General features: G+C 37.1%; 1 protein-coding gene across 17 annotated transcripts in view; it reads right to left on the bottom strand.

Moving 5' to 3' along the window:
• The window catches only part of DMD (dystrophin), a 1,191,992-nt gene that overhangs the window by 417,866 nt on the left and 751,715 nt on the right, over nucleotides 1–22,411 (bottom strand). For all 17 annotated transcript variants that reach the window (XM_049835325.1, XM_049835324.1, XM_049835302.1 and 14 more), the window contains 3 exons: nucleotides 20,192–20,367; nucleotides 4,935–5,082; nucleotides 3,011–3,160 (listed from right to left, as the gene is read on the bottom strand). In XM_049835325.1, coding sequence (XP_049691282.1) covers nucleotides 3,011–3,160; nucleotides 4,935–5,082; nucleotides 20,192–20,367 — 474 coding nt within the window. The remainder of the gene's footprint in view (nucleotides 1–3,010; nucleotides 3,161–4,934; nucleotides 5,083–20,191; nucleotides 20,368–22,411) is intronic.

The following is a 22,411-nucleotide window of genomic DNA, read 5'->3' as shown; positions in this document are numbered from 1 at the left end:
TCTTCATGTATCTGTTCTCAAGGTCATCAGCACGTGATATAAACACCTAAAAGCAAAGACAATACCGAAGCAAAAGCAAAAAAAAAGCTCCTTTTATGTGACTGCAATTCCTTTCATACTCAATTTCTTTTCTCCGCTTATTTCCATTGCTGTAGGGCAACAGTTTCTGTGACTGTACAGAAGGTTTGAACATGACTTATTTCAAATATGTCACCTTGAAGGTTAAGACTGGCAGGTGTTGTCCCCCATTCCCCTGCTTGGCAGATCAAGGCATAACAAAAATTTGTCATAACCTTAGGAGATACTTGGCTACATTCTCAGCTGGTGTAAATTGCCACAGCTTCTCTGAAGTAGACAGAATTACTCTAGTGTATGCCAGATAAGGGCCTACCTTAGATTATTTCTGTAACTGCCATGTATGTTTTGTGTTTTGAAAATAGTATCACCCTGCAATACAGAATAATCAGAAACAGTAGGTTGTTACATGTTCATTTCTAGCAGAGATGCCAGAAAACAAAACAAACAGCTAGAAACAAAGAATTAAAGTATAAAATATACTCTCAGAAGGGGATGGAGAGACAGAAAAGCCCCAGAGAAATTTCTGTGTGATGATGTTTGTCCACTGTGCTTTGAGGAACACAAAAAATACATCCTCATCAAAACAACTGACTACAGAACCATCCTCCGGTGACCTACAGACGTTGGCCTGATACAGAAATGCCAGAGCTGTAAGCTTTGGCTCACAGTAAAAATCTGTGGGGGTTTTTTCAGTGCTTACAGATCTATAACTGAAGGAAGACAACATATGACCCTCTGTCAGGCCTGCAGACTTTCTTTCCATGATTTCTAATTTTATTACAGACCCTAGAATTTCAGAGGAGAAAGTGAAAAAACAAATGAGGCTTCCTACACGAATTGTGAATAACAGAAAAAATGTAAATGAAAAAAATAAATATTCTTCCCTTCAGTTTCATTGGAAAAATCCAACGACAGAAATCCCCAAATGAGCTTCTCACTTTTTTTTTACCTTTTTTTTTTTTTTTTAAATATCTGTGATATGGGAAATAGAAAACCTTCATAGAAGGAGAACACCTTCAGAGAACATGTACGGATTTGAGTCTTCTAATTTTCAAACTGAGTTTCTGTTCCTTTTGAAAAATATACTGCATTTTTCAGATTCTTTAGCCACGGGCCACTGAGAACTTCTCAGGTTTTATACATCTCCATGGGTAGATGACCACATTATTTTGATTTCAGTTAAGTAGTGATCTCAAATGGAAGTTCAATTTTCTGGTTTTAGTCTCTTTTAGGAGTAAACAGAAATTTTCAAGTGGTAAATTCCAAGCCTAATATCTTGCCAGAAACATTACTTAGATCTAGGAGACAAACTGTAAAGAGAATGATTCACTAAACAGTAGCTTTGTCCCCCATATTTCATCCTAGACCTACCTACTTTCAACAGCATTCATAGTTGCTCTCACTGTGACAAGTAACCTGGAACATTTCTGCATCAGCAAGCAGAAAGTGAAAATGCAAAGTTTTCAGGTATATGACTAATCTGTAAAAGCTTACATTCAGACACAAGTCACAGATTTCATTAAAATGTATTTGTGTAATTTTACTGAAAGTAAAATATTTTTTTCCCTGAAAACTAACATTGCCTTTTTAATACTACAGCTCAGATATTCAGATTGTGGTGCCTAAATTCAGCTAGGTATATGCTTACTTCAGCTAGTAAATAACACTATTTTGATACTGAAGTGTTCTGAATTCTTCTATATACATTGATTTCAGAAACCCATTTGTAGAGAAAAAGATACTTCTGTCCAAACACCCAAATAATGATTTGTGTGTCCAACTTGGAGTTTGTGAATGTGATCAATATTTATTATCCACTTTTGCCTGAGCCATTAGCTAATATTCTGAACCTTGCCAGACTGTTTATGTCAGGAGGAAACTAATAAGAGTCCCACATCAAATAAGTTCCTGTTTATTTCCCAGGTCTGTGCTTGAAATTCAACTGTGTTCACAGAACTGGTAAAAAAACCAAAACAAATCAGGATGTAGTATTCTTGACCAGAAAGCTTATCTTTTCAGTAAGGTACTCAGAAGAAGATTTTATCACCTTTTTTTCCCCAGAGCTAAACACAATAAATTCCTCTTTCTTCTTTCCCCCGGCATCCAGGTAACTTTAACAAATAGACACACAAGTTAACTTCCCAGATCCTGATTTTGCCATCAGTCTCAATGGAAATCCTTCAGCTGATTCTACATTGACCTTTTCTGACCAGGCTAATCCATATCGTGGGTGGTGGTCCTCCAGACAACGCTTTCTACCATTTCTGCTACGTAAGAAGCAGAAGCTGCGTGACGGCATTCAAATTATCTACCTCTCTTTACCAGATTTGCTACTCGTTGTCATGAGTTTCCAACACAAAAACATGCTACTTCAACAATGAAATACAAAATCCTCCCTTAGTTTTCTCCATGAGTATGGAGACCCCAGAAAGCAAAATGAGTGGTACTTTGCTACACAGAAGCCAGAACTCAAAGCTCAAGGTTGGAAGAAGCGTGGTGGAATGTGAAACAGTGGTTGCAGCTTCTACTTTGGGGTTGAGGGAAAGAGGAGAATTGAGAAGTGTTTCCATAAAGGCAATCACCCATTTACTACTGCCTCTCATACACGAGTCACAAAAGACGGAATATTTGCTGTACTCTCAAAACAACTAGGCTACAAAAACGATGCTCTGCATTCCACCCTTAAGCAGCAGACCTGTAATTTAGGGAGTGTATTTGGATGCAACATCATCACTTCAGGCACTAATGGTCATGGTTTGCTGTCATTGTTTCTCATGGCAGTGTATTCTACACATTTTTCTTCCTCAGGTTCATTATGCATACAAATACGTCCTCATACAGAGAAAAATAATACATGCCAGAAAATATATACTGCAAATATTTGCTGCAGATTAAAATTTTATACCACAGTTATATCACTAATATGTCTAACCTTTAACAAGCGATGGTTAGCTTCTTTCAGTGTACTCTCAAGCTTATGTTTTTTGTCTGGGTTCAGTGATGCACTTCCAAGTGCTACTCCTCCGGTTTCATTTAATCGTTTCAGTATTCCCTTGTGTGGCGGCAGCTCTTCAACTCTTAACTGGAACAGACAAATACAGCAGTTAAGATGAACTGTGGTAGAATTTTCAGCTCTCTTATCTTCGCCCTTATCGATCTGTGTATCAGCTAAGGAATAAACTCAATTCAAGACAAAATAACCATTGCTTTCTGAATGTAGAGGGCTAAAACTCCCCCCAAAAGAGACTGTATTAGTGGATCAAGCTTCAAGAGAGTCCTAAAAGCCAAAATATGGGGTTTCTCAGGATATTAATCACTGTTACATGATAAATTCCACTTCTGGACACTCAATAGCTCATGTACATGAATTTTAAAAACCACTAAAATGGTAAAGAGCAAGCACTTTGGAGATGGGTTTTAACATCAAGTAAGGATAAGATAACTAAAAGACAAAGTTCTTCAAGTTCTTTTTTTCTTTTTTTATTAACATAAACAGGTAGGTATGAAATGAGCCACACTGCAAGCCAATGCATTATTATTTGCTGCATTAGGATGCATTCTCTTGTGTAGCTCAAAAAGAACAAGGTAGACAGTAAAAATGAGATACAAATAAAAGATGCTATCACCTTTAATTCTGGATTATGTATCCCTTGGGAATACTACAATTGGGAAATATTTCTGTATAAATGAAGAGTAGAAGCCTTCAGGGTTCTAAACAATCGATTTAGACATTGAATGTGTAATCATGTCTGCAAAGTATAAGATGCATCTAACACTCCTTATAAATAGTTCTTCGCCTTTGTTCTGATATCCTCGACAATGGAGGCAAAGCCTCACAAACCTTCTGTCCAACTCGCTGGCATCTTATGGTAAAGAGTCAGAGGGACAAACTCAGCACATGGTTAAGTTTTCATTTCCTCAAATGCTATGCAGTACTATTTATCCTAATTTTGTTTATTTAAAAAGAAACTTGAAGATAGATTTTTACTGAAGAATCTTTTAGGGTTTTTTTCAGATTTTGTTGAAAGAAGGATAGAAGAAATTCTGATGAGTTTCCTTCAGACAGTTTAATGCTCTATTCCATCATTTGCTGAATTTGTTCAACTTGGATTGGCATAGAAGGTAACTAGTCCTTATCCTCAAGTGAGAACAGGAAACCTTTAGGCAGGTATTCTATAAGGAATATGCATTTTCCAACTACAGTTTTATTTATTATTGTACAAGTTATTAAACACAGTCATTCTATTGGACACATTTCAGAAACTAAACAGAGCAACTTCTACTGGATATATTTATTTGCAGTATAGTCCAAAAGCTCTAAAATCTTCATGAAAATATTACAGCTTTTAAAAACAAACAAGTAATATTCTATTAGTTTTTTAAAAGTATTTTTAAAACGTCACCTAGAGATTTAGTCTAGAAAATGTTGCAGTGATACTTTAACCAGTTGACATTTATAATTACGCATGCAATTCTAGGTGCTCTTGTGAAATTCTGAATACCATTTCATATGTGAGAAGTTATAAAAGATTAACAAGACACCTACAGAGAAATGTTTTACAGATAAAATGGTCAAGTTCTGAATTAAAAAACTGAGGATGAAAAAGATAACGATTAATTACCTAGGTGACAGGATAGATATTTTCCTTTCAGTACATTTTCCATTACTTTTCTGATTTTAGTATGATCAGTATATATTTGTATCTGGGTTTTGAAATTCCACTACTTTGATTTATCTAAAAAAGTTAAATGAATGCTGTGTTTGATGGCAGAAGCCTCCTCTGAAAATAGCATTTAATTTTCTTCAATGTCAAATTAATAAAGTAAGAGAACATTAAGAATAAAATTCACGATACCTTTACTTTGCTAAGGCAGTCTCTTAACTGGTCTTCATTCCCTGGTTCAAGGGGAATACGAATAACACTGTCTGCTTCCTCTAACCATAAAATCAACTTGTTCAAGTCCTCTTGAAATTCTGATAAAATATTCTTTTCTTCCTCTAGCCTGTAATAAAAATGTGAAATAAATGTGTCCATACATTTATTTTTATGTTGAAGTGCTTATCAATACTAAAATAAAGACTAGAGAAAACAAATTCTTCTCATTTATATGAATTATTTTTAAAAGTGTGCCATCGATTTTTTTTCAGATCAAAATTATCAGACCAGCATCCTTTTAACGTGGCATTAAATGTATTTTAAAAGAAAAACTCAAGTCATAATTTGCAATATCACTAAATTCAGCTTCCAGATTACATACGGCAGGGAGCAAACAAGCATACCAGAACTAGAACTGTTAATAATTCAGATCACATTTTTGTGTGAACTAACAGCAGGAAAGCCCAGTGTCAGAAACTAAGAATTCTAGCACCAAATTTTACCAAACTGAATCTGTAAGATTGACACTTAAACCCATTTGGACATATTGTACAAACAGATATTTTGGTGACCATGCCACAATCCTTTGTGTAAAGCGTTCCAGTCAAGATCCACAAAACATAGGGAAGGTTTGTAGTCCTTAAGAAGTAATGGGATAGGATTTATCTCACCTAACTTTAGATGGCTACTCTGTCTACATCTACAACTCAGCTGATGATTTTCACCCAGATTGTCTTCACTGAAGGCCAGCTGGTGTTTCTAGGGTGTGATACATGGATTCATCTTAGATGATTACAATAGGAAGAGATGAATTCTCCCATGCAACATTTTTCTTTCATTAAAGAAAATCCCGATGACCAACAAAGACAGAAACATTGCAGCTGTCTAAAGTCAGATAAGATACTTTCACCACGACTGTATAAGTACATGGAGATCTGAACTTTTGTGCCTAAACTTCCAAGGTTACCAAGACATGCGTGAGAAAAATTTCAAGGGCAGCAGGGAAGAGCATTAGCAGAATGTGAGCCCTTTGGGATTAACATTATGGGTGGGTCTCTTCTGAAGGAGAAAAATTATGTTTTATATGAATCACTTGCAATTTATCCTCCAAACGTATTCACAAAACTGAGGTGACATAGAGTCTTACCTGTATGGAAAGATTAAATAATTCTTAATAAAATTAAAGAACAATTAATAACCTATTAAATATAAGTGTTTGGTTGTTGCTGTTATTTTATGAAGGTTATTTGAGATCAAAGCAAAAGATGTAAACCCAGCTTTTTTTTATTATTGTTATTTCCAAGATCCAACTGAGTTTGTGAGGTTAGGTCATTTATTATACATAATAAGAGGTCATATTAGTATTTTAAGAATATAACTCAACATTACAGAGGAGAATCAAGGTCAGTATTATTAATATATTATTTCTGAATACAAAACTGTATTAAGGCAGAATGAAAATGTTTTTAACTTCCTCTGGTCTCCCATACTTGCCACGATGGTCAGTGCCCATCGAATACTCTGAGAAGTCAAATGGAATGACATCTATTTTAAACTACACCATAATTTATTTACAATTTTTTTTCTTGTTTTAGGAAACTATTTTTTCTGATGGTTGACTTAAGCAAAGATGTCTCTTTAGAAAAGCTATATGAATAAGCTTCAGGCAAAAGAGAATCAATAAAAAGTGTCAGCTTTACATCATCTAACAAAAAAATACTGAAAAGAATTGTTGCTTGACACACTTGCCTGCACACATGCACACACATACAGTCTGACAAACAGCTTAGAAACTATAGATTAAAAGCTTTTCTTCAAGCAGAACAGAAATTTAGAAATTTCCAACAGTCAGTATCCATCTTATAGAAGTTTGTACAACCAAATCCCCAAATCATTTCACCATATATTAAGAAATCTAACTTTAAGTCATTAAAATCTTATATGACTTCCCCCCGCCCCCCCCCCCCCCCCCCGTAATTTCCAGAGAATAAAAGCATTCAAGTGACTTCAAGTGTTCCACATTTGAAACACTTATTTATAGGGGGGGGGGGAAGGAAGAAAAAATGTAAGATTTGGAAAATTCCTTTTTCATAACACCATCCTGGTTACAGTGTAAAATGGGAGAAGCCTGGTTCGGTCAGCACTGTAAATTCTAGTACAGAAGAGGGGCATAAGCATATGAGCTGAATTAAATTTCATTTCACAGCAAAAGGATCATCTGACTTCATGGTATAAGCAAGAATTTTTATACACTAAGATTTTTTGAGGAGGGAAAGAATCATGCTGTTGGAATGCTGACATTTATAAAATAAACCCAGGATCATACAATTCAACTATTATTTTATACAACTTGCAAACCAGCAAAATTTTTGCTAGTGTTTTACCTGCTTTCCATTTTATCGGTGTTTATTGCATTTCCTTAACAAGGCATCCTTTCAAGATGAGAATTGCTATAGTAGATGAATAAACACTCTACAGACCCTCTCTAAAATAGAAGATGAAAAACCAGAGTAAAGTGCCAGACAACACTCTTGACCAGACGTCACGATCGAGCTGCTACATCTCACAGTCTGGCTGCACTAAACATGCCACATCTTAAGGAGACCTGAAAAATACGATAGCTGCCATGCATGTGACACCAGTTTTTCCTGCATGGCAAAAGCCAGGCAAGAAGACATCACTACAAAGGTGTTCTTGAAAAAGAGAAGTGTTTCTATTCAATTTACAAGAACCAAACAGTTTTTGAAAGCATCTCCACCTATTGTCCTAAATCCATCCTTTCTTTTGCAGTTAAAAAATTAAGAAAGCAGCAACTTCAACAATATATGCAGTGGATATCTTGGATAAGAAAAACCTTCTAAAACAGTACGATGCATTGATGTTTCCAAATAATTATGACTAAGTAGCTCATGCTTTCAAGGTTTTTTCTTTACAGCACAGTTGCTCTCTGTTAATTTCTAAAATATGAAGCATTATTTCTTTGTTTACCTTCAAGTTTAACGTTTTTATAGAATTTATTTAAGTATATAGTAGTGATAATAATGAACGGGATATTTAAAACTCTCCATCTACAATTAAGTGGCAGATATTTTATTTCCCGAGTCAATTCAAGGCATTTAGATAGGAAAAAAGCACTAAGTTCTTCCTGAAATATTGGTTGTGCATTATAAATATTCTTAATATGTTTTCAGGAAATGGATTTGCAGTGATTATGGCTGAAAAAAATTATACATACAGAAAAGTAAGTGCAGAATATATTATTAAGTGTTATGTAGTCCAATAATAAATAATGCATTCAGTCATAATAAATATACAAAGTTCATGTAAAGGAGATTAGTAAAAGGCAGTACAGGTTTAAATGGAGGATGTTTTTTCCCTACCTCGGCTGGCATATCCATAGATTGCTATTCTCTCAAGCATTTCAGATGGATTGTAGCTGGAATTTTAGGTAAGCAATAAATTTAAACCTACCCTCACACAGGACAATTTTTTGTCAGCTAATGTTTAAGAACCAGATGTAGTAAGGAGTTGCATGCTCCAAGGCTACAACAGAATGCGTAGAGAGGGTTTACTCATCTCTTTTGAGAAACTGAAAGACACTATGGAAACAAGGAGGAAGACACTCTTAGGTGCTTACTGGGAAGTGTGTATCGATGAAAGGAGAACCCTACTATACCAGACAAGGGTCACAGAATCATTTAGGTTGGAAAGGACCTTTAAGGTCATTGAGTCCAACTGCAAACCTAACGCTGCCAAGTCCACCGCTAAACCATGTCCCCTAGTGCCACATCTACACGTCTTTTAAATACCTCCAGGGTTGGTGACTCCACCACTTCCCTGGGCAGCCTGTTCCAATGCTTGACAACCCTTTTGGTGAAGAAATTTTTCCTACTATCCAATCTAAACCTCCCCTGGCGCAACTTGAGGCCATTTTCTCTCATCCTATCACAAGTTACTTGATAGCAGAGACCAACTCCCACCTCGCTACAACCTCCTTTCAGGTAGTTGTAGAGAGCGATAAGGTCTCCCCTCAGTCTCCTTTTCTCCAGGCTGAACAACCCCAGTTCCCTCGGCCGCTCCTCACAAGACTTGTGCTCTAGAACCTCCCCCAGCTTCGCTGCCCTTCTTCAGAGCGTGTTCCCACCGGAGCTCTGGCCAGGCAGCTGCGCCAGCTGTGGCGGGTGCAGAGCTTAGAGAGGCCACGGCTTGGCTCCCGGTGGGTCTCTCCACTCCCCTGATGTCCCCCGGTTCAGAAAACCCCCCATGCACCGCGCTGGAGCGCCAGCTGGAGAAGGACATCAAGGTGCTGTGGTTTTCCTCCTTCTTCAAGCTGTTTCCCCCCCGACTTAAGTTATTTAGACAAAACTTCCCCCCCCCCCCCCCCGCCCCCTATAAATTAGGTTTATAGGTTTAGGTTTTTGCAATAGAGAAATTAAGCAGTAAAGATTTACATTTCTTTATATTGCCAGAGAAAAGACATGAGTGGACTTTGGAAACCAACATACACCGTGTCATATTTTCCTGTGGCAAAAAATTCTTGCCAATAGTTCTAGGTGCTTTCAGAAGCCAACATTGCAACTTTTAAAAGGTACTGTTGTCTTCAAGAACAGCTCCTTTTTATGATTTCACATGCTGCAACTGTAGAAAATACCTGTTTCAAAATTAAATCTGGGAGGTTATGGTAAAAATAAAAAGCCATAGTAAAATGTTGACTGATAAGATAATTTATTGCATTGTATTTATTTATTTATTTTTATTGCAATTTGTTAGAAAGAATAATTATTTGATCAACTAGATAGCTGAATTTAACCCACTTTAATATTTGGCCACCGCCTTTTGGCCAATGGCAGCCGATTTTTCACAAAGGTACCATTGATTGTCTCTGGGGAGGGAAGAAGAATGCAGGAAAGCTTGCTAGATGGACATTCTTATCAGTTAAGTAATCAGCTAGATTTATTGTCTGGTGAATTAAAGTTAAACTACCAAGAGGTCAAAGAAGAGGACCAACAAAGGTAAGATTTCATGATCCAGAATATGAAAATCATACCTAATCACAGACTTAAAATTCAAGGTGATCTATAGGAAAGGTAATAATTGTGATTCTTTTAGAAATAGGAACTCAATGCTATTAAATAGCATAAAGTGTTTAGTCAGGAAATCTACTGCAGAATGAGAATTGTTGATACTGTAAAGCCAGCAGCAAAGCTGATGCAATCATTGTTACGTAAGGTCATTTTTTATGTTTCAAAAGTGCTTCAAAGCTGGAAAATATTGCAGAGGCCTCTATCAAAATGGGTCCTAATTAAAACGTTGGTGTTTTCTGGAGATGATAAAGGCAGCAGGATCATGAGAGTGACTCCCAATGTGTTTCATAGAGTTAAATAGGCATCAGTAACAAACACCTGACAACTGCTCCACTGGAAGTCCAATAACAACTTTCACTCTAAAAACAACTCACTATCTTACCAAGGAGAAAGTGTATCTTCAACACACAAAGGCCAATATTCATAACTACACTTAGAGCATGAAAGTACTGTTTTTAAAAATAAATTAACTGAAATGCTTGGCAAATTTCTGCTGCTCTGAACAGGCTCTGAATAAAAGTTCTAGATCAAGTTCCTGCTTTAGATCTAGAATGGAATTTTAAATCAGCAAAGAGATTTATTTGCTTTCGTTCTTAATACAGCATATTCTAATATTTACTAGACATGTGAGCCCACCACTGCTCTTTTTTAAGCTCATAAACAAATTACTCCACAGTAACTGCTTAGAGATTAAACAAACACAAGCCACTGGTGCCAAATCGCTCTTTAGAGGAAAAAGAAAGATAAGATATTTACTGTAAGAACAACAAAATACTCCAAAACTCTTTATGTCTCTATTTATGTATATACACACACACATACGCATATATAGACCAACAAAAATAAAGGTATGCATGTATATATACAAACATATACTTACATTCACACAAATACATAAAAAAGTGAACACCGCAAACAGCAAAAGAATCCAATTAACAGCCCTGCTATTGTCTTAAATTTTCTTATGGAAACCTGCATGACTCTTTTCAAGAACTGTTGTTTGTCTAGGATTTCTGGAAATGCGAGCCATATCAACGAAAAGTCCTGATGCTGCTGGACTCTAATATTTCTTGTGCCTATGTACTACAGCTCTGAAGTTCTGATGAAATACTGTTATGCAGCCAGAAATTCTAGATGTTCCTAATGCAGACAGACTTACCCATTTTGGTCGTATGGGATGTGCAGAGAAGAATCAACTTTACAGCATTACATTTACTACAGCGTTCTTCACCGAGAAGTGTATGTGTACTTGAGAGATCAAATGCCCTTCTCAAGCCAAAATAGGTTATCTGAAACCAGCCATCAAAACATTCATTTTTGTGAAACTGAGGCAGATGCTAATCTATGCTGAGATCTGCAGCACTGCAACTATAAAAATGACAAAATCTCTGGCTCCCCGTAATCCTAAGAGCAGAATCACGACTTCAAATCTTTCTGAGGCAGTGTCCCCCTCTGCCCCAGTTCCATGGAAGTCTGGGACTCAGTCATCCAGTGCGACGCCGTGAACCACGCGATAAAACCTCTGTTCCTCGGCCTGAGCAGATTCCCCAGAACCTAAGCTCTCAGCAACAGTTTTACTTTTTTGGTTTCCTATCACTGCTACTCATTTGTAAAGCGCATAGCTCAGTGGAGGCGTTATGCGACGGTCCCCTAAGGAGAAACCTGAGAAAGATACGACTTTAAATACGTTAATTCTGGCACAAAAAAAGGCGTAGCGTTCAACCCAATGCACCTGAGAGCAAAATTATTGAGCTGTATAGTATTTTGAATGAGAAATCAAAAAGATTTCTTGTCTCCTAGCAGAGACAGCATTGGCAAGATTCCTTTTTCATCTTAAGTACACTGTCAGTTTTATCACCCTTATGAATTCAACTGCAACCCTTAAAACATTTAAAACTTTTTCTAGTCATGAAGGAAAGATTTTTACTTTGATGACTAATTCAAATGTTGATCAGGAGGATTGAGTTTTATTATCTGAGCAATGTGGGATGTTTTCGATCTAAGACTTTCCAAGAATTCTTTTAGAGATATTTACTTTATATCTATATCTATACATGTATGTGTGTGCACACAGAAGGGTTTCAGAATTCAGATTAAAACCTAATGTTCCATAAAGATCTAGTTCCTTATCCTAGTCAGGAACAGTATGTAGTACAGTAATTAAAAGGTCCATTGCAATTAAGGGGAGCTGCAGGTGCACTTCATAATTTACTTAACAATTTGTTCCTGGCTTGCTAGAACATTACTTCCATTATAAGTAACATCCTGCATGACAAGTATCATATTATGAAAGCCACTAAAATAAAGCACTCTCTGTATTAGCTGAACCAGTTAATCAAATAAAATTTTTACCTTGATGACTGATTGCACCTTTTGAACAAGCTGATTTCTATCACCGTAATTACATTTGGAACAACAGATACATGTAATTCTAGGTGTTTAACCTCATGGCAGCGATGATGAATTAACAGTAAATTGTTATTAAGGGAGTATGGGCTTCCAAACCTGAGCCTAAACAAACTGGAATAAGGAGCACGAGCCACCAGTTGACTCGGACACGGAGAGAGCAGCTCTCGAGACATCAGTTGGGGGTACCTCGTCCTGGATCAGCAGGTGACTGAGGAATAAGGTGTCGTTTCAGCAGATCCATCTCCAGCACAGACCTGCATGCTGTTATACACCACTGCCTCATCCTTTTAAACCAGCCTAAGTTCCCAAAGAGCTTTTAAACTGCTTCTCTGGCAGCAAACGGTTTGTTTCATTAACCCTGAAATGTAACCCATCTTGTTTGATGGAAAATTCTTAAACTACAGCAGATTCTCAAACTATAGCAGAGAAGCACAGAATTTCACATGTAACTTTTGGTCTTCCACGTGACTGCTATTCTCAGGCACATTACTTTGTGTTTTCCATATTATACCATGGCAGCTTTCTGTTTGTATTTCTAAATTTATAAGGCCCCTTGGTCAAGTCTTCTGACCGCACTGCCTTTTTATATGAATTTTATATACATTATACTTCTGAAAGCAAATGTATTACTATTCAGTATTTAATACTAAATAGTAAATTAAATTGATTACAAGAATTATTTTTCCTAATTGCATTTTGTACATATGGTATTTCATAGATTAGGGCTAATTTTCCTAACAGTATTAAACTGAATCAATAACAAATTCTTATGGTAGTCCAGAAAATACCCCGGACAGATTTTTATTTTTTTTTTCCCCACTATCATTAATCCTTAGTTATGATGGTTAACTATTACATAAACATTCACAGCCCATTTCAAGTAAGCTTATATTTTCATTTACAGTTTCTAGAAAACATATGAAACGCATACTGCAGCTCATGTATTTTCTCCATTGTCAACAATGTGATACCAGTACCATAGCAACCGGTAAATAGTTTGTGAAACACATCAGATGTTTACAGTTTGTAACTGCACACAAGTGAAGTTGGACTTACTTGGGAGGTGTCAGCTAGAGATAGAAAATATGCAATCACAGGAGTAGGACAGATCTGCACTTGTGACTCATATTCCCACTTGCACTTCCAATAATGTTTTGGTGCCTTTTTATTTTTTTTAACGTTCAGCTGTTGATTTTGTATTTATGGTATTTCTAAGATTAGGAATTAGTGCATTTCGTAGCTCTTGCTGATAATTTAAGAAGCCACCAAAATAGTAACTTGGCAATTTAGAGAAAATATTTACTAAGAGAGAATGAATTTTCTTTCTTCCTCTAAAGAACGTGCAAATATGCTTCAGTTGGGTAAGGAACTTTAAAGAAAATAGCTGAAATTAAAAGTGTCACAGAAACTTCAGAAAACTCAGATGTAAATACTAAACAGTAAGAAGTGTAGCTGCACTACTTGTAAACACAATGCAAATTTATACCTGAGGGATTCTTTTCTAGTGATTTACTGTAAGATATCTGAACAGTCAAAAAAGAAAATTCAGAAAATTCAATATGTAACTAATTTTATGTTGGAAAGAAGAAAAATATGTATTGACTTAACTGTCATGAAATCTCTTCATCCTAAGCCAGCTTTTCAAGTGCAATAAGAAGCTAATTACAGCCTTCAATATAGTGCATGTTCAGGTGAAGGAAACCAATCTCTGGTAGCTCGTGTGTTACGGCAAAAAAAAGAATACTTCAGTGAAGGTAAGGTATGAAAAATATTAAAAAGTATATTTACTTTATAACATTTTTTCTTTAGGACAGAAAGCTTGTGTTTTTATATTCAGAAAAATATTTGAAAGTATTCCGGTAAACAGCCTTTGTTCTGTCATTCTTTCCATAATTACGTCAAACTCACTTGAGTAGAGATCTGAACAGGCAGTCTGCAGGTTCAAGCTCATTAAAAGTGCAAATGTATTTGCAGCTAAAGTAATGAAAAAGTTCTCTTCCACTCAACAGAACCCAATCTTAACAAATGTCAGACTGTGATGAATAAAAACCCCCAAACTGATTACTTCTGAAACAGCGAAGGAATCTAATTCCCGGGCATCTGTTTTCAAAAATTATACAAGAAATTTTTCACACAGATGGAAAACACAAAGCCCAGCCAGCACCACTGTTACAAGTCTGTCGACAACCTCATTTACGAGCCTTCACCTCATCAAGCTCCTATGCGAGCTGTCGCTTCTCCTCCTGACGTGTGCTGCCTTGACGAGCTCTGCCTGGCCCCCGCGTCCCTGCAGCGGGAGCGACGGCGCAGCACCGCGCTGCGACGGCGCAGCACCGCGCTGCGACCGCAGCCCCGGGACTTGCCACCGCCCAGGCCCTTGGGTACACACGAGTGCCTGATGGCAAGCCACTGCCTCCTCAAGCCATCCAAAACTCCCAGCGGTACCGCTCAGCAGGCAGGCCCAGCGTAATACGGCCTGGAGCATCTCAGGGGACAAAGAGGCAGAGAGATCTTCTGCTGGTGCAGTTCAGAAGATTTTGTATTCAAAATGACTGCTGGAGTATGAAGAAGAGCAAACAGACAGATTTCGCCCCCCACACCTCTTTTGTCTAGGGTTAGTAGCATCTATTCAAGAGGCCATTGCAACTTCCCCTAGTCTCCAAAGTCTCCCTTTCGGTGCGAGTAACACTGTTCCAGAGTACAAACTCAAACTTCTCCTAAACATGCTGCTTGCAGCAAAGTGCTAACAAAAACTCAATTAAATTCCCAATTTGCTAACTATCAGTGTATCGGACTCGCAATCAAGTTTCACTTTGCTCAACGGCCTAGTCTACTCCAAAGTTTGCAGTAAGATAAAATGACTAGATGTGCTAAAATTACATTCTCGCGTAATTCGTAGCTGGATGGATTAGACTGCAAGATACAGAAACATTAAACACTGAATTCAAACTTCTACAGCTTTGAAACTCTTAGATAAAGGCAAATGAAAGATAACATCCGACGCAAACATAACTCAAGCGTAACCTCTTGATCTTCAGTACCAAAGAAAGGAGATTCAAAGCCAATTGTAAGTCTGTGCTTTGCCTGGGATCAGCATTTGACCTTTTAAAACTTAAAAACAGCTTCTTTTTACTAAAGAGCAGTACAGGTTCCTCAAACTGTTTTGAGGTTTAGTTTGTTTTCTTGTCTGTTTTTAATTAAGTTGTCCTTTTATGGTCCAAATTATTCTCATTCATTAAATCTGACAGACTACCACTAAGATCAATATTAGCGTCTAGTGAACCTATGATCGGTTTCAGTTATTTATAGAATATCATTGGGGTTGATCTGGTTTACAGTTCTTATTATGCAGATAGTTTAATTTTTATTCCAATTATTTATGAGAACCGGATTAACGTGTTGAAACTCTCAGAATTATGTCACATATCAGTCTTCCCTTTTCAAGTCAACTAATCACAGGGTTCATAATGGTTACAGGAAATATTTTGAATTTACAGTCTTCTTTATCAATGCAGTGATAATATTATATTTTCATACAGAATAAATAGTAGACCATTTAACAATGCATCCTCAGGAAAACTGACAAAGTAATTGTGTAGAATTCCTCCCCTCACCCCCCAAAATATAATCAGTGCATCAGAACACGAAAAATGCCCGAGTGTGTCAGAAAACCAGTCCAACACATCACTGCCAACATTGCTAACAGGAGATGGTAATTAAGGGGAGCACAGAAGACAAGCCACTTTCTTTAGTCCGTTCACCTCATGCTGCCCCAGAATCCACTGTCACTGGATTAAGAATTTTATAGGGCTGAGTCATAATATTTTCCTCCACAATCTTCTGTGGCCAGCAAACTTCAGACATTCAGAAACCATAACGTAAAAAAGTAATTTTAAAATTGATTTTACTATCTGTTACAGTTTCAACAAGTACCTTTTACTTCTGGTATTGAGGAATTAGATGAATAACAGGTCGTTCCACATTCAGTTTACACACCACTGTGATTCTGTAAACAGCAGTCATATCCCTCCTGAGATTTCTGATCTGAGACTGAAGATCCCCAGCTTCTTAGTCTCTCCTCACCACGCAGCCGCTCCAAAGCCTGGCTCATTTTAGTTGTCTTCCTCCACCCATACTTTCTCTAAGTCCATCATACCCTTTGACATGCAGGGAACAGATCTGCACGCAGGACTCAACATGATCATGCTACAACGTTCGATGGCAGCAAAACATATTTTTGTTTTGTTCTCAATACCCTTACTGGTGCTGCCTAAAATGTTACAGCTATTTTTTTGGCTGCCTCTCCATACTGAGCCTGCAAACACTGTCAGTGAGAATGCCAGGATCACTTTCTTGAGTTGTAACCACCATTTGCAAGCTCAGCATCATGTAAGCATGGTATAGACCGTTTCTCTGAAATATTCATACCTCCTATTTGTTTATGATGAAGTTCATATGCCACTTGTTGCCCATCTGCTCAGTTTTGGAGTTTCCCACTATCGCCTCAGCATTTGACTACCTGAGAGAGCCTAATGTCAGGGGTATCCTTGGAAACGTCACCATACACCTCCTGTCTCCAACTAAATTCTCACATTCATGCACCTTACAAAAATATCTATGTTCGTTTCTGTTACTTCTGTGGTCTTCCCCCCCTCCACTGCCACCTCTAACTAATGAGTATGTTTGAATTCGGCTTGACAAATATGTCCAAAATGGAGTGCCTATGCCCCGTCTGTAAACTGTGCAGAATTATCAAAATCAATTTCTTCCATCTTGGTAAGCAATAGCAAAATAGACTTTGCAGTATATAAAGTTTCCTTGCCACCTAGATAATGCTTAGCAACATCACACTTGAATTTGAAATCACTGTCAGATTTCATTTCTGGAATCCATTCAATTGCTAATTTCTTCCCACTTCCTTTATCTTAAGATCTGCTGAGCCAAAAAATGTAGTAGAAAACAAAATTTCAGTTGATCACTACTCCTCTGTTTAAGCTACTGAGAATCAGCTTTCAAAGCTGAGCACAATGTATTGACTACAAAGGATAAACCATAAATTCTATTAAAAAATGTATAATTAGTTTTCTCTTCTGCTTTGCAGAACGTTCTAAATGTTAATATCTATTTTAGTTTTCTTTGAAATTATGAAATGAAAATGTATGCTACCCAGTCTGCGCTCCCTTCACCATCACCTTCTTCCAATATGATTTTAAAATATGGTTCCATTTTCTCACTCTTAAAATTGACTTAAACAAAAAATATTAGAATCCCCTTCATAATTATAAAATTCTTTTAACCATGAACATTTTATTTTTTAGGAAAGCTAGAGAAATATTAAAGGACTATTAAAATTTAAGTGATCCAAAATATAAGCATACTGGCTTAGGAGTTTATTTGCAAAATAGTCTATTAAAGCTATTCTGAAAAAAAGAAGCCAAAATATTTTAATTCACCCAGATCTATTATAATTTGTGTTTTACTGAGATACTTAAATAAATTTGCCATAGAACAAACGCATATAATGGACAATGTCGTGACTATATTAGCTCTTTTGGACTGCAATTAGAGGTCATTTCCTTCTACTTTTCTTCTTTGCCCCATGCTTTGCTCTTAATGAAAAATTAAGGCACTTGGGGTGACGTGGGTTTCAAGTCCTAAAAAGAGAGAACCTGACTGTACCCCAAACTAACCGAGGACAACTACCGAACAACTAAAAGACGCCAAAGAACAAGAGAGATGAAAAACCCATGACACCAAGGCTATATGAAGACTGTGCAGCAGATAAGCCTACGGTCTTTTCATGCCTAGGATCATCAATAATTGAGACTTAGCTAGAACACACCACATATTCCTGTCAACTAGGTTTCTTTCCTTTGAAAATCCAGCCTGTGAAAGCGAAAAGATGAAAGAAAGAAGAAAAAGCATGTACCGGGAGGCAGCAGCTAGGCTGAGGGTAGGATCTGTCTCCAAGATCTGGGAGCAAAAAGCGTTCCCTGGCTCTGACGCAGCCGGGAAGATGGGACGATGAACAGAAGTCCAAACTCCTCCATCCTGATGCGCGTGGGTCTCACTACAGTGCACCAAAAGCGTTTCTATCACCCTAACACAACGTTATCTGTATTCCTTCTAGAGCAATGCATTTATTCATGCAGAGTTCACTCACAGGTCCCTGCAATCATTGTCCTCAAAATTACACAAACTGTCATTCCAGAGGAAAACAAACGAACCAATCAGCAAACCAAGGAGACCAAAGTGAGGAATGCGTGTGCAAGTGTTTAAGAACCTTCATCTAGGGAACATAAGTGTATTATTCCCATTTAACAGATCCTAGGCTTCCTTAAAAGCTAGAATGTGACAAGAAATTCCATATACTGCTAAAACCGCCTTGAGCCAAACCAGCATTCAGATACACATTTCTACTGATAAATGAAGGAAAGTGCAATACCAATCTTTACCAGAACTGAACCATTTTTCATATTCTGAGACAAAGCTCAACCACCACTCTCTTTCTTCTGTGTTGCTGAAGCAGTTTACGGGGCTATTAAAATGATGTGTTATTGTTTTGTAAGTGTTAGCACTTACATAACAAGTTAAAGCTTGGAAACACAGATGGGTTTCCATTGTACAAAAGAACAGCTTTTAGTGTGATAAATGAAGGCCAAGGACTCCCTTGTGTAACAAGTAGCATTGCCATCAACACCTGGAAATACAGCAGAAAGAAATCTTTAAAGCGCTGCTGTAGCTTCTGACAGCTGTAGCTTACTTGTTGCATCCCCTTCTTTTAATGTGTTCCAAGAGAAACTTTAATCATGATTAAACTCAATAAACAACCTTTCAGGACACTCCCTTACAGCTCCAGTGAACATTTTCACAGCTTTTGCCCCACCACGGTTCTAAACTAAAAAAAATGGCACGTGACACATCAGAAGTAACAAAACTGTTGTAAACTACTAGTTCTTCTACTACATCTCTACCGCTCATTAACGTACCTCTAAAAGGAATAGTCTGGGTTTTAAAAAACATGCAGAAGAAAGTTCTACCAGTGATTGTATTTAAAAGCAGACTGTCATATCAATTTAGGCCTAGCACCTAGGTTAAAAACATGCTTTTATAAAACCTAGTATAAACAGCAACAGTTTGGGTTTTTTTCATTTGGAAATTCTTTTTAAAGAAGTCAAGCCATTTTTGTATTATCTGTAAGTCAAATGCTCTAGCTTCCTGTGACTGCATGAGAAAAACTAACTGATCTGAAAGTGATTATAAATAACATTAAATTAACCAATCCATTCTTTTTATCCAACCTATGAAATGCAAATGTTAATGGCATTAATGATAAGTGAATTAGATTAGGATTAACTGTATTAATTAGCTAAGGTATTAGTAGTACTAAAGGGATATATTTTAATGGCATACTATGAAATAGAAAGATGATAGATCAACTGTAAATTCTGTAAATGAAGCTCTAATCTGTTCTACTTTTAATCAAGCAATAATGTACGCCTATTTGGGTTTTTTAAACATTAAGAGTGGAATTATAAAAACGTCGAGTATGGAAGGGAGTGGTGGTCACTGACAGGAGTAGGTAGAAAAGACGACTTAAACAAATGATAGTGGATGTGAAATTTAATTACAGGTGAATATGAAAACTTCAGAAGTTGAGAGCTCCTTTGAACTCTTAAGCCAGAAGCAAATCTAGAATAACTAAAAATAATTTCACAATATTTTTGCTCTCTTTTAACCTACCTCTTTTTTTTCTCTACCAGCTGTCTGCAGATCTCCTGCCACCGGATATTCAAACTTTCCAGTTGTTCCTTCAGCACCTTAGCATCTGCTGCTGATGACTGCTCAATAATCTCTTCACCAGTTACGTTCAATGCTTTGACAACAGTTTGTTGTCGCCCAATGCCATCCTGAAGCTCCTGCAAAATACCCAACATATACACGTATTCATAAAAATGTCAAGCGTGAAACAAAATGCTTCATCACATACCGGCCAGATGGAAAGAGGTGAAAGTTTTTGTTCTCCTCTGAATTCCAAATGAAAAATCTAAAGGCGAATAGACAGAAAGACATCTCATGTTTTTGTAACGAGTACCTTTCAGTGCATCTCTACAGCCTTTTTTTCTTTCCCCCCTGTATTGTTGTCTGCTAGGAATCATTACAGTAATATTCTGCAGATCAATTAATAAGTAAAACTTGTGAACAAATTTACTTCTACACCCCCAAAGGTATACACCATGTTTATTTAATAGCCTATGAAGCATTGTAAAATTTAAAGCACACACTGTTTGGAATTCCTATTAGCTATCAACACAAATAAGCCGTGTCGAGAAAGCAAAGAGTGTTAGAAGTACTCCTCCTGATTCCATTAAAGAACATGTTTGTCTCCAGTTGTGAGAAACCTGATAATCCATCCTCTCACTGGGTTTTTGAGGTTTTGGTTTGGGGTTTTTTTTTGTGGGCTTGGGGGGAACTACACTTCTAAGCAAAAGTATCACTTACATTGTTTCTGCTTAAACAACAAAACAAAAAACTACCAAAAGATAAACAAGATGGACCATTTTTTCGAGTTTTACTAAATGCATTGGGATATGTTTTCTACACCTTTTATCGTTAAAAAACTATCAAACCTGTAGCTACCTTACCTCATGTTGAAAAACAACAGAGTTCTGAATTTGTAGCTTAGACTGTAACACTGTATGCCTGTTTAAGAAAGTTTATATTTCTGAATAAGGAAATAAATATTTTCATATTTTTAATCAACAGTAGAGCATGAGTATTTTTCTCCTTGAATTCCTCCAAATGTACAAGCAGGAAAGTGTAAAATCATTTTCAACAGTTTACTGCTAAAGTAAGCAGAAACTGAAATAACTTCAACAATCTACACTGTGGGATTCTTACTGACGATAGGTTTCACAATCTCAGGAAGTGTGTCTGAATCTTGCCTACATACAAGAGCTTTCAAGTAAAATGCTGAATCTACCTTATCTGGAAGAAAGCAAATATTTTAGCACATCATGCTCTGAAGCAACATTATATGCCTGTTTTCTCTTTCTAAATGCATAATACAAATTACAGAGCAAGTTAGTAAATCTGCATATTAACATTAAATTAAATTTGGCCATGAACTGGTTAAAATTGGCAGGATACAGCTTTCCAGGAATGTAAAAGGTGAACATAACTACTACTCGTGCTTTTTTTTTCTTTTTTAAATATATATCTTGTCCATTAGATCTTCAGGCATAAGGTTATAATTGAAAGTTCACAAACTGAACCACACTTGAAGTTAACTTGTTTTAATACGACCACACCTCAGTTGCCAGCAACTAATTCATTAAACCGCAGAAAGTCAATTGCACGCCCCATCCCAGCTTTTTTTTGCCCAAATTTTATGCAGACAGCTTGACCACCACCACCAGTACAACCTGGGGCACAGAGGTCAATGTCAGTGAGCCGCTGCGGCATTCACCCACCGTCCTGGCCACGAGTCGCAGCCAAGGCAGAGGTTTGCACTCTCGAGACTAAGCTTATACTTTCTGTTTGGTTTTCTTACAGTTTCTTTTAGGTTGTTATAGAAGGCAACTCCCTCCAAATTATTCCCGTCTTTCGCACCTCTCAGTAAAAACTGTTATTCTGCGGTTGGGTTTTTTCCCAAAACTCTTTTCATGTCCCCTAGTTTCAGAATCAAAGAGTAATTGTGGTGAGCATAATGTGGCAGTCATCTGCACACTGTTTTATGATGTTTTGATAGCATGACAAAACTTTTTTTCTGCTGGATCCTAGCAGGCTACAACAGTCCAGTCATGTCACATCAAACACACTGCTGGCCTAGAGCGCCTCAGCATACTTTGCTTTGCTAGTGGAACATGAAAGATTTTAAGATACCATTATAGCAGAAACTGCAAGATCTTCCAAGGCCCAGGAAAGACCCATAAAAGCCTCTTACTCGGATTTTGTTGTCTT

Source organism: Accipiter gentilis, chromosome 32 (genome assembly GCF_929443795.1).
Source record: "Accipiter gentilis chromosome 32, bAccGen1.1, whole genome shotgun sequence".
NCBI classification, from domain to species: domain Eukaryota; kingdom Metazoa; phylum Chordata; class Aves; order Accipitriformes; family Accipitridae; genus Astur; species Astur gentilis.
Note: the sequence above shows the minus strand (reverse complement) of the source record. Positions and strands in the feature narration are given on the sequence as shown.